Genomic DNA, 12,784 nt, shown 5'->3' on the forward strand with positions numbered 1-12,784 from the left:
GATATAGATATAGATATGGATATGGATATATCTATGGATATGGATATGGATATGGATGTTCATATGGATGATCTATGGATATGGATATGGATATGGATATGGATATGGAGATGGAGATGGATATGGATACGAATATGGGTATGCGTATGCGTATGCGTATGCGTGTACATTGCGTAGTAACAAGAGAAAGATAGAAAAGAAAGAAAGTGAGAAACGGCCATGTGTGTAGATGTCAATTTATGAACTCGTTATACCGGCGTCTTTGGCAGTTTCCTGCGCGTCGGTGATGACGGTGTTTTATCCGTTTCCCCTTCTGTAAAACATTTCAGAGACATCGTGAGAACACTAGCATTGGCGTGCATCTCTACGGGATCGTAGCGCAGCATACGATATGTCGTAGGAAGTACGATTCCATTTTAAACCAATGTTCGTCAATATTTTTCGTCTGCGTAATCCGTATCGCGCTAAACGGGAAAACCAGTTTAGTTGAGCGTGTTGTAACTTGATTCGCGCGCGTAATCGATAGCTGGTAGGTGTTGGTTATACAGTAAATTCTCCCTGATCGACGCTCAGCTTGTGCACAAAAATGGGATAATGATAATTTGGGAAAAGGAGATACGATTATTCGTACCTTGCGCCTCGTTTTTATAGTTGTAGACAATTGCTAACTATAAACACGAATTGGGGAGAAATTACTGTATTATGGTCCGTGAGTCGCAATTTCGATCATCGATTTGAAACTTTTCAATATCGAAATTTATACTTGTAGTCTGGCAGTGTATCAGTCTATCAGTCTATCAGTCTATTAGTCTATTAATTTATCAATTTATCAGTCTATCAGTCTATTGGTCTACCAATTTATCAATCTATCAGTCTATCAGTCTATTAGTCTATCAATTTATCAATCTATCAGTCTATCAATCTATTAGTCTATCAATTTATCAATCTATCAATCTATCAGTCTATTAGTCTATCAATTTATCAATCTATCAGTCTATCAGTCTATTAGTCTATCAATTTATCAATCTATCAATTTATCAATCTATCAGTCTATCAGTCTATTAGTCTATCAATTTATCAATCTATCAGTCTATTAGTCTATCAATTTATCAATCTATCAGTCTATCAGTCTATCAATTTATCAATCTATGGATCTATCAGTCTATCAGTCTCTATTAGTTTATTAATTTATCAATCTATCAATCTATCAGTCTATCAGTAAGGTCCAACAGCTACCATTTATCTTTTCCCGACATTTTCCATGGAACCGGATCCGAGACGAGTATCAGGACGATTCGATGGGTACGAAGATGAATTCTGTTTGATGTACATGAGTACTTACCCATCAACAAGCCCAAATTCCCCGGTACCTTTCCTGTTGGTGGTACCGTCGTACCCGAATCGTCCAGCAGATCCCCGCTGCGTTCACGAACGCGCACGCGTAATGTTAGAATGAATTCGCGATAATTCGCGATAATTCGCGAAAATTCGCGACAGAGTAACCGGCAAAGTCTATCGTACTCACGCATCGGCAACTTGCTCGACCACCAGCTCGACCATATCGTCGCCACGATCGGTGATCTGCGTGACTTCCTCGAAGCTCCGATCTGCCAAGGATACCCCGGCCCATTCCAACACCTATGGAAAAAAGGGTCAAAAATATGAAAACGTTGGAAAAGGTGAAAAAGAAGGAGGTGAGAAATGCTACCGCGCACCAATAAGAGATCGTCGATCGAACGTAGACAAATAATTGCAGCTTTTACTCTAGTTTAACGATAACGTTTCAACGACAAGACCATTAAAAACCACGATCAAAGTAGACGCGATGAAAATAGAAGTTGCAATTACTTGCTCGTGGAAGCGAAGGCAATTACTTGTACGCCTAGTGTAAAACCACTGGGCCATGCTTGTCAATGAATTCATATGATTTTATGAAATATAAACGCCGCAGTCGGTGTTTGGAATTATATCGTGTTTCCGATCTGCGCAGCTGTCGATAATTTCATTAAAATCACAGTTGGAGAGAATAGTTGTCGATATTCGCAGGCATTAACCGCTCGCAGCAACGTCGTCAACCGTGGCAACCGAGAACACTGGCGGTTCGTACTCGAGACGCTTGTTGCTTGTTGCCTCTCGGGCTTCGGTATTGTCTTCTTTTGTTTCCGTCGAAATTTCCAACTAATCGAAACCTTCGCGTGGTAATCCATCATTGCGGTAAAAGCGATTGGCAAGATGATTGCGGATAACTTTCATTTGCATCGTCGACACGGCACTGTATCGTACTATAAAGTTTAGAATCTAGAATTTAGGGTCTAGAATTTAGTGTCCAGAATTTAGTGTCCAGAATTTAGAGTCTAGAATGTAGAGTCTAGAATTTAGTGTCTAGAATTTAGAATCTAGAATTTAGTGTCTAGAATTTAGAATCTAGAATTTAGAGTCTAGAATTTAGAGTCTAGAATTTAGAGTCTAGAATGTAGAGTCTAGAATTTAGTGTCTAGAATTTAGAGTCTAGAATTTAGAGTCCAGAATTTAGAATCTAGAATTTAGAGTCTAGAATTTAGAGTCTAGAATGTAGAGTCTAGAATTTAGTGTCCAGAATTTAGTGTCCAGAATTTAGAGTCCAGAATTTAGAGTCTAGAATTTAGAATCTAGAATTTAGTGTCTAGAATTTAGAATCTAGAATTTAGAGTCTAGAATTAAGTGTCTAGAATTTAGAATCTAGAATTTAGTGTCTAGAATTTAGAATCTAGAATTAAGTGTCTAGATTTTAGAGTCTAGAATTTAGAGTCTAGGATTAAGTGTCTAGAATTTAGAGTCCAGAATTCAGAGTCCAGAATTTAGTGCCTAGAATTTGAAGTCTAGAATTTAAAATCTGAAATTTAGAGTCTAGAATATAGAGCCTAAGGTCTACACAAAGTCTACACATACTACCACTTACCTTATTTCCACGTTGCACACCGGCTTTAGCTGCTGGTCCATCTGGCACGACCCACATCACGTATGCGTAAGTACGTCCGTCGGCCCCCGTTTTACCCACCACTCTCAGACCAAATCCACTCGCTGTAAAAATAAATTGAAGACGTCTTAATATGGACTAGCACCTACAGGAAGACAAACGTTTGCGTCAACGTGGTTGATCGATGAAATAATCGGTTCGCGTTTTACGTTCAATACTGTATTCTTACTTCTATGCCCCTTGTCCAAAGCTGCATTTTTCCTGAGTTTTATTCTTCTTTTCGCGTTCACCCATGGTACTGCAACGATAAATGATGAATATTTTTCGGTTCTGTTTGCGTATTTGAAATTGAACAGTTCTTATTTCTGGGAAATCTAATTTTGTATTTTGTATTTTGTACTTTGTATTCTGTAATTCTGTAATTCTGTAATTCTGTAATTCTGTAATTCTGTAATTCTGTAATTAATTCTGTATTCTGTATTTTCTATTTTCTATTTTCTATTTCCTATTTTCTATTTTCTATTTTCTATTTTCTATTTTCTATTTTCTATTTTCTATTTTCTATTTTCTATTTTCTATTTTCTACTTTCTACTTTCTATTTTCTATTTTCTATTTTCTATTTTCTATTTTCTATTTTCTATTTTCTATTTTCTATTTTCTATTTTCTATTTTCTATTTTCTATTTTCTATTCTCTATTTTCTATTTTCTATTTTCCATTTTCCATTTTCCATTTTCCATTTTCCATTTTCCATTTTCCATTTTCCATTTTCCATTTTCCATTTTCTATTTTCTATTCTCTACACTTGTGTCCAGAAAAATCAACAAGTTCTAACAACGTATTCCCGAGGATACTCACCAACACCACCGACAGCACCGCCACCAACAGCAACACCACCGACAGCACCGCCTCCAACAGCGACACCGCCGGCGCTACCGCCTATGTCGTTGTCCGCGTGGTGGATCACAATCTTGATGCTTTCCCCATCCACGAGACTGCCTTGCCGGGTCAATTCTCGATCTTCGGCTGCGACTCTGTTCACGACTGGCGGAGGAACTTTCACCGCTCCCGGAACCGCGGATGCCAACGCTTTTATCGCATTTATATCCGGCCTGAACAAATACAATTAACGATGCACACGTGCGATATAGTCGTCGTTCATTTTCAACAGATCATTCGAAAGACTGCGTGCGCGCAAGCTCGGTAACGATCGCAAGAAGGTTGACTGAAAATCTGCACGGATTACACGCGATCGAAACTCCTGACCCCGTGACAAGCGTAACAGTTCACAGTAGCGGCATTAATTATTTCTCTAGTGCTGGGAACGCCGTGTTTGCACTCTACTCGACATTTTGGCTTACCGTTAAGAGCATCTTCACCACGGAAGAAAAGAGCGGAACAGATTAAAAGAGCGAACAGGCGTCCGACGGAAATGCTGACACTTCAACATTTCAGCCACGTCGCGGTAATAGAGAATTATACGTCGCTTATCGCTTAAACGTTACTTTTTCCAGTTTTTGTACTCCTATTGTCCGAAGAATAGGTATTCGCCACATCGTTGTACGTACAAATCGAATTAGCGATACCATATGAAATACGCATGTAATTGTACATTCTGTTGCCGTGTTTCGTGTATCGAGTACTCTATGTGTATGCAACGCATAAAAGTGGCTTATGCGTTGATAACTGCGTGATGCAAAACGAAATACAGATAACAATTGTAATTAGCAAAATGATCACGTGTACAGTGTACAGATATGAATAGAATGAACTTAATTGATTTCCTTAGGGATTACAAGTGATCCATCTTTTTATATGATAACATAAAATAAAATAAAATAAAATAAAATAAAATAAAATAAAATAAAATAAGATAAAATAAGATAAAATAAGATAAAATAAGATAAAATAAGATAAAATAAGATAAAATAAGATAAAATAAGATAAAATAAGATAAAATAAGATAAAATAAGATAAAATAAGATAAAATAAGATAAAATAAGATAAAATAAGATAAAATAAGATAAAATAAGATAAAATAAGATAAAATAAGATAAAATAAGATAAAATAAGATAAAATAAGACAAAATAAGACAAAATAAGACAAAATAAGACAAAATAAGACAAAATAAGACAAAATAAGACAAAATAAGACAAAATAAGACAAAATAAGACAAAATAAGACAAAATAAGACAAAATAAGACAAAATAAGACAAAATAAGACAAAATAAGACAAAATAAGACAAAATAAGACAAAATAAGACAAAATAAGACAAAATAAGACAAAATAAGACAAAATAAGACAAAATAAGATAAAAGAAAAGAAAATAAAATAAAAGAAAATGAAATAAAAGAAAAGAAAAGAAAAGGAAAGTAAAGAAAAGGAAAGGAAATAAAAGGAAAGAAAATAGAATAGATACAGGTAAGAATAGTAGGATCGAATATGTGGCACGAACATGGTTCCCGATACTCACAATTGAGATCCTTTTCGTCTGTTGCGTCGTTCCAGGTCGGGAAGTCGAATTGGTTGTTGCGGTGCTGGTACAACCGGCACTGGTATAGGCGTACCGTCCAAGTTCATCATGGTTTCATCTTCTGAGCCGACTTCGTATGGCATCCCAGGCTTTCTGTTACCTGAGGATAGACCATTCAGACTGCCAAACTGTTTGCGCAGAGATCGATCGGAAAGTAATCGAAGGGATTGCAAACTACAGATCGTTTCCTACCTTGCGCCGAAATCGATGCTCTTTGCAGGGTACCCGCGATAGCTGTGGCATTCAGATTTCCGACTCCAACACCGACTCCGACTCCCGGTGTAGTGTAGACGTCGTAGGCCGATGCACGCCTCGACAGCAACATCGTTGGCTTCAGGCAGGGCTCCTTGATTTGATCCGCGTTCTTCACTTCGTCGTCGTAGGACCTTTGCCTGGTCATGCGGGATGTAGCACGAACCGAGCTTCCGGACCAACGACCACGACTTCGACGTTCTTCTTCTTCGTCTGCGCGACGAGGTCGAGAAGCATCGATCCCGATGGTTTCGTTAACATCACCGAGAGAAACGAATTACTTTGAAATAAACTCGTATCGCCTCGAAACCTGCCTACACTCTGCGGGAGCTCTGTTCATTCGTGAAGCACGACGACGCGCGACAGTAATATCGACACGGTCTCTTTTTTTGTCACATTTTTCGCGCGGCAAAATTTCCCTCTCTCACTCTGTCTTACTCTCTCTCTCTCTCTCTCTCTCTCTCTCTCTCTATCTCTTTCTCCCTCTGTTTTCCAATATCTGATAATTCACGCTTGAAGTTATTTCCATCCGTATATACATCTGTACATATGTATGTGGAAGCAGAAAAAAAAGAACGATCTGCTATTGCTACCGATAAATCGTTCAAAAATATGTAACGTTCGAAAAAGAAGCAGAAGGCTGGCAATATCCGGGCTTCACGAGTTATCTCTGATAATTTTGAATCGAACAGAAATTGAAAGCACTCGGTAGAATCGAACTGCTTCACTCGGCTGCGTGGCATTCCATTCGATTCGTTTCAGAGTCTATGCGAAGGATACCATCGCATTCTATCGCATTACATGCAGAATGTACCGAGAATCGTGGTAAAACCGGGCTGGGTTAGGCGAGATTCTACGTGTAAAAACAAGTCGACGGAGAAAAGTACGACGTTTTCTCATTCGAGGCTCCGTTCTCGTAAAAAATTAGGTTGGAGAAATAGCACTATCGAACAGAAATCAAGTGACACGTCTGGTCATGACATACCAATTCTATTTCCCATCGTACTACGAGCCACGCGAATGCATCTTCCAGCCTTCGTTATCTTGAAAATAAAGCCTCGAATGAAAATATGTAACTCCTCTTTTTTTTTTTAGTAATTGTTGTATGTAGAATCACTAGCCGGCCGGTTGTTTATCGCTCCTCGACAACCCTTAGCGCTCCGTTGGCTCCGCTATGAAGACATCCGTCATTTGTTCCGTAAATCCGAAAGTTCTGCTGCGAAGCCCAATGTTTTTAGCACGATTACATCGAAGATGCTATGTTTTTGTCGATGTTGGCAATTGTTATTTGTAGCGAAAACGAGCTTAGCGTGTGTACCATTACGATTAAAACATTTTTTGCCCATTTTTATACTTAGCAACATAAAATGAATAAAATCAAGCGCTTTCGCAAGGACGCGTAATCTTTTCCGCTCAAAATAACACTTCCTTTATCTCGGGCGCTTTGCTCCAAAAATGTGCCGGAGTTGCTGGTAGTGATATTTTTCAGAAAAACGCTGTTCCATTTTATTTTAGAACGTCCGAAGAATATTTACTAATTTTTAATTAAATTGAATTATTTAATCGAGCCGATTCCAGTGAAGATTGACAATAAACAAATTCCGGCAAACTCGCGCAAAAGATATTTTTGTTTCAATAATTCCGTATCCAAACAGAATTCAACGGACGATTCGCAATGCTAATTTTATAATAAATCGCGTCAAAGAACACGAGGGATATATTTATTTAAGAATTGCGAAGAATATCGTTAATAGTAAATTTACCCATTTCGATAAGGATGCATTTGCTGCTTGGAAATTTCGGTCACAATTCACGATGTCGATGCACCGACCTCGCGCAATGTTAAGTAGATACCATTACGATTAAAACATTTTTTGCCCATTTTTATACGTAGCAACATAAAATGAATAAAATCAAGCGCTTTCGCAAGGACGCGCAATCTTTCCCGCTCAAAATAAGACTTCCTTTATCTCGGGCGCTTTGCTCCAAAAATGTGCCGGAGTTGCTGGTAGTGATATTTTTCAGAAAAACGCTGTTCCATTTTATTTTAGAACGTCCGAAACATATTTACTAATTTTTAATTCAATTTAATTATTAATCGAGCCGATTCCAGCGAAGATTGACAATAAAAAAATTCCGGCAAACTCGCGCAAAAGATATTTTTGTTTCAATAATTCCGTATCCAAACAGAATTCAACGGACGATTCGCAATGCTAATCTTATAATGAATCGCGTCAAAGAATACGAGGGATATATTCATTTAAGAATTGCGAAGAATATCGTTAATAATAAATTTACCCATTTCGATGAGGATGCATTTGCTGCTTGGAAATTTCGGTCACAATTCACGATGTCGATGCACCGACCTCGCGCAATGTTAAATAGATACCATTACGATTAAAACATTTTTTGCCCATTTTTATACGTAGCAACATAAAATGAATAAAATCAAGCGCTTTCGCAAGGATGCGCAATCTTTTCCGCTCAAAATAAGACTTCCTTTATCTCGGGCGCTTTGCTCTAAAAATGCGCCGGAGTTGCTGGCAGAGAATACTCGAGAAACGCGTGGAGCGCTAAGGGTTAATGGTACCATAAACGTAATATTACACCTGGATACGAATACGTGTTCAGATTGTATACTCTACTATGCGTTGTAGATGTAGGAGGAGATGTACAACACATGCATGCGTGTACTTACCAGAAACGGGAATGGCAACAGAAACGGCTGCGGGAGCAGGTTCAACGGTTCCCCACTGGGTGCTCCCAGCTCGACCCCTTTCGACCTGCTGCTGACGGTCCGGCGACGTTGCTCTAGACTTGCTCTTCCGATCCAAGTCCCTTTCCCATCGAAGGTCTTCGCGACGTTCTCCTGCAACCTTTCGAAACTATAACATTACGACACGCGCATTAGAGACTCGCAGGACATGACACCATTGCGCGATGAAGTTGCGAAGCCGCAGACACAACAATGCCAACGTTAGGACAGACGGTCGTTTAGCGATGCGAAAAGCTACGAGTTCACAGCACGTTGTTTGCGATGACTGTAATTTTATCTGCGAAGGGACTGGTTCCACAAGAAAGCAGTTGGCTATTTCCTTTTAAAACTTACTGATTTTTAAATTGAAATTAAAATTGCGAAAATTGAAATTGAAAGAATCGATATTGGAAGAATTGAAATTGAAAGAATCGAAATTGAAAGAATCGAAAGAATCAAAATTAAAAGAATCGAGAGAAGCGAAATTGAAAAAATCGAAATTGAAAAAATCGGAAGAAGCGGAATTGAAAGAATCGAAATTGAAAAAGTCGAAGCTGAAAGAGTCGAAATTGAAAGAAGCGAAATTGAAAAAATCGAAAGAAGCGGAATTGAAGGAATCGAAATTAAAAGAATCGAAATTGAAAAAGTCGAAGCTGAAAGAGTCGAAATTGAAAGAAGCGAAATTGATAAAATCGAAGTTGAAAGAGTCGAAATTGAAAGAAGCGAAATTGAAAAAATCGAAGTTGAAAGAGTCGAAATTGAAAGAATCGAAAGGAGCGGAATTGAAAGAAATCGAAAGAAGCGTAATTGAAAGAAATCGAAAGAAGCGTAATTGAAAAGATCGAAATTGAAAGAATCAAAATTGAAAGAATCGAAATTGAACGAATTGAAGTTGAGATTGAAATTGAGATTGAAATTGCGATCGAAATTGAGATTGAAATTAAAACTGAAATTGTAATTGAAATTGAAATGCGACAACGCCTTCGGGAGAGAACGTAAATCATCCACAACACATAGCACAACGATATTGCAGCATCGAAATGAATTTAACGCATTCGATTCGAACAACCAAAAACCGGAAATTCGTTATTCACAACAACGATGAAGAGTCGTGCCTCTAATATAGACGGTGACCCTTGTCCCCCCTCCCACCCCTTCCCCACCGTATTAATTGGCATTGACATTCGTCGTAACTGCTGTTCGATCGATCCAGAAATTTCAGAGTAAGAGCACCCGGCGAGCAAATAGCTGATCCAATTCGAGATGTAATCGAGGAAATTGCGTCAGATTTTAACGGAACACCGGAATCTAATTTTCAGATGCCGAGCCCCAATTGCAACAGCATGGCATTCGAATGCCGTTCCAGACCCGATAAATTTGTCGCGGGGTATTATCTCCGAGTTCGGTTGTAATTCGCGTGCCTACGTCACGAGCCCCCTTCAACCAGCCCTTTGCCCGGCACCGTTGCACGATATCGATTAGAGGAGCAAGCACATCGAGTCTCTTCGTAGAAGCTCGCCAATTATTTCTCCTTCTTATTTTAGGGGGATGGGCAAGAAAATGTCACCGCTGACCCCACCTAAATATCGTAGAACAAACGTTGCAACCTGTGGCTGTAAGAAAGTTCCAACAGAATTCCTATTTCCCTTTGTTCCATTTGACAATTTATCGGATATATGCATCTATAATACGTATGCACACATTCGTCGTTCGCTTTCTCGATGATTTCACGGTTGATTTCCGGAGATTCCCTGCGTCATCATGAGTCGTTAGTCGCGAGTCATAGATCGTTAGTCGCCGTCGTCACTCTGTCGTTTCGTTTCCGATTTCAATCGAATTCCACTTTCTTTCGTGTTTCAGCATTCGCGCGTCGTCGTTTGGTCGATTCCACCGGTATTTGATCCCGTCTGTTTTTCTCTCAACGAACAGAGCCAGCCGTCCCTTATCTCTGAATTTGAACCCGCGTCATACGAGACTCGCGGTTCGTTATTCTGCCCGTAAACATCGAATAAGGAGAGAGAAAATAGAAGGCAAAACGATTTATCAATGCGCGTTCAAAATTGTAGACGGAAAAGAGAACAATTGTCGCGTTTGTTTATATTTGAATTTGAACCCGCCTCATACGAGACTCGCGGTTCGTCATTCTGTCCGTAAACATCGAATAAGAAGAGAGAAAATAGAAGACAAAATGATTTATCAATACGTTCAAAATTGTAGACGGAAAAGAGAACAATTGTCGCGTTTGTTTATATCTGAATTCGAACCCGTGTCATATGAGACTCGCGGTTCGTTATTCTGCCCGTAAACATCGAATAAGAGGAGAGAAAATAGAAGGCAAAATGATTTATCAATGCGTTCAAAATTGTAGACGGAAAAGAGAACAATTGTCGCGTTTGTTTATATTTGAATTTGAACCCGCCTCATACGAGACTCGCGGTTCGTCATTCTGTCCGTAAACATCGAATAAGAAGAGAGAAAATAGAAGACAAAATGATTTATCAATACGTTCAAAATTGTAGACGGAAAAGAGAACAATTGTCGCGTTTGTTTATATCTGAATTCGAACCCGTGTCATACGAGACTCGCGGTTCGTTATTCTGCCCGTAAACATCGAATAAGAGGAGAGAAAATAGAAGGCAAAATGATTTATCAATGCGTTCAAAATTGTAGACGGAAAAGAGAACAATTGTCGCGTTTGTTTATATTTGAATTTGAACCCGCCTCATACGAGACTCGCGGTTCGTCATTCTGCCGGTAAACATCGAATAAGAAGAGAGAAAATGGAAGACAAAATGATTTATCAATACGTTCAAAATTGTAGACGGAAAAGAGAACAATTGTCACGTTTGCTTATCTCTGAATTTGAACCCGTGTCATACGAGACTCGCGGTTCGTCATTCTGTCGGTAAACATCGAATAAGAAGAGAGAAAATAGAAGGCAAAACGATTTATCAGTGCGTCCAAGATTGTAGACGGAAAAGAGGACAATTGTCGCATTTGCTTCGAAAGAACCCTGTCGCGGAATAAAGTAGCTCACCGTCGAGACACCGCATCCTATACTGTATACTGTATCGTGTGTACACCGTAGCGTATGCGATACCATTAACACTATGCCGTCCGGTGGCACCACGCTGGTGCCATGCAAAAACTATCTGTTGTATGCCGGTGGTACCGCTTTGATGCCATTTTAAAGAACTGAAATAACATTTGAACTATATCCCTTGGGTGTTAAAAGGCAGCAAACTAACTATAGCATTGTGCTTATTTAACTAAGAATTAAGTACGAAAATTCTTGGACGACATATCGTAATTTTAGGAATTTATATTACCGCCATCTTCGAAATTTTTTTTTATATCTAAAATTTCCAAGCTATTATGCCGGCGTCAAACAAAAGAATCATATCTAAGATCTGCGGACGGCACAGTGTTAAAATAAGATGTGCTAGGCATGTACATTTCTTGGTATTGGCGTAGGACACAGAACATAGGGCATACGACGCAGAACATACGACGTAGGACAATACGACGTAGGACAATGCGACATACGACATACGATGAAAGCGATGAAAGCGTGATCATTATAACAACTTGAAATCGACTGTTCGATCGGCGTTCATCGCGATTGAATTCTCAAAAAGCATGTGATTATTATTATTATTATTATTATTATTATCATCATCATTATTATTATAATAGATTCGATTCGATTCAAGATTAACTCGAATGGAATTGAGAATCGGTTCTATCGGATTAAATTCGATCGCAAGCAGACTCACTTTTTCGAGTTCTTTCAAACTAGCCGGCGACACGTCTGAGTGCCTCCTCCATTCTGGGCTTCTCGGAGGAGCCAATCCGGAACCGAGGCCGCCGAGTTGACTTCCGCTTTGACTGCCGAGCCTGGCGTCGCTGTGCCTCCTCTGCAGTGCCTCCAAAACTGGCACCTCCAGCAGAGAATCCGTGGACTCCTGCGTCATGATCGGTTGATCCCGCGAGGCGATTTTACGCCGGCAGACGCTGCATCGCCACAACGACTGAAAACATTTCCCTTCTATTCTCCATTTCCGAACAATTTCGTTCTGCCGAGCGGCATAATCTTGATCGATCGTTCTTCGCTAATTTCTTTTCGTTCACGAACGCGATGTTAACCCATTGACTACCACGCAAATTTAGCGCGTCTTGCCCTGGGTGCCACGGTTTTATTTGAAAGAAAACATGAAGTTTTACAAAATATAATAATATTAAGTTACCGATATAATATTGCAATGGCATTTACAGTATTTTTTTTT

General features: G+C 39.2%; 1 protein-coding gene across 4 annotated transcripts in view; it reads right to left on the reverse strand.

Moving 5' to 3' along the window:
• Positions 1–12,784, reverse strand: part of Fife (regulating synaptic membrane exocytosis protein fife) — a 57,040-nt gene that overhangs the window by 27,212 nt on the left and 17,044 nt on the right. For 3 of the 4 annotated variants that reach the window (XM_033472737.2, XM_076523895.1, XM_076523896.1), the window contains exons 6-15: positions 12,275–12,529; positions 8,442–8,628; positions 5,684–5,956; positions 5,432–5,591; positions 3,815–4,068; positions 3,186–3,254; positions 2,939–3,060; positions 1,526–1,638; positions 1,343–1,419; positions 255–313 (exon numbers count right to left, since the gene is read on the reverse strand). In XM_033472737.2, coding sequence (XP_033328628.2) covers positions 255–313; positions 1,343–1,419; positions 1,526–1,638; positions 2,939–3,060; positions 3,186–3,254; positions 3,815–4,068; positions 5,432–5,591; positions 5,684–5,956; positions 8,442–8,628; positions 12,275–12,529 — 1,569 coding nt within the window. The remainder of the gene's footprint in view (positions 1–254; positions 314–1,342; positions 1,420–1,525; positions 1,639–2,938; positions 3,061–3,185; positions 3,255–3,814; positions 4,069–5,431; positions 5,592–5,683; positions 5,957–8,441; positions 8,629–12,274; positions 12,530–12,784) is intronic. The other variant, XM_076523893.1, reaches the window with a different exon arrangement.

The sequence above is a fragment of the Megalopta genalis genome, chromosome 7 (assembly GCF_051020955.1).
Source record: "Megalopta genalis isolate 19385.01 chromosome 7, iyMegGena1_principal, whole genome shotgun sequence".
Lineage (NCBI taxonomy): Eukaryota > Metazoa > Arthropoda > Insecta > Hymenoptera > Halictidae > Megalopta > Megalopta genalis.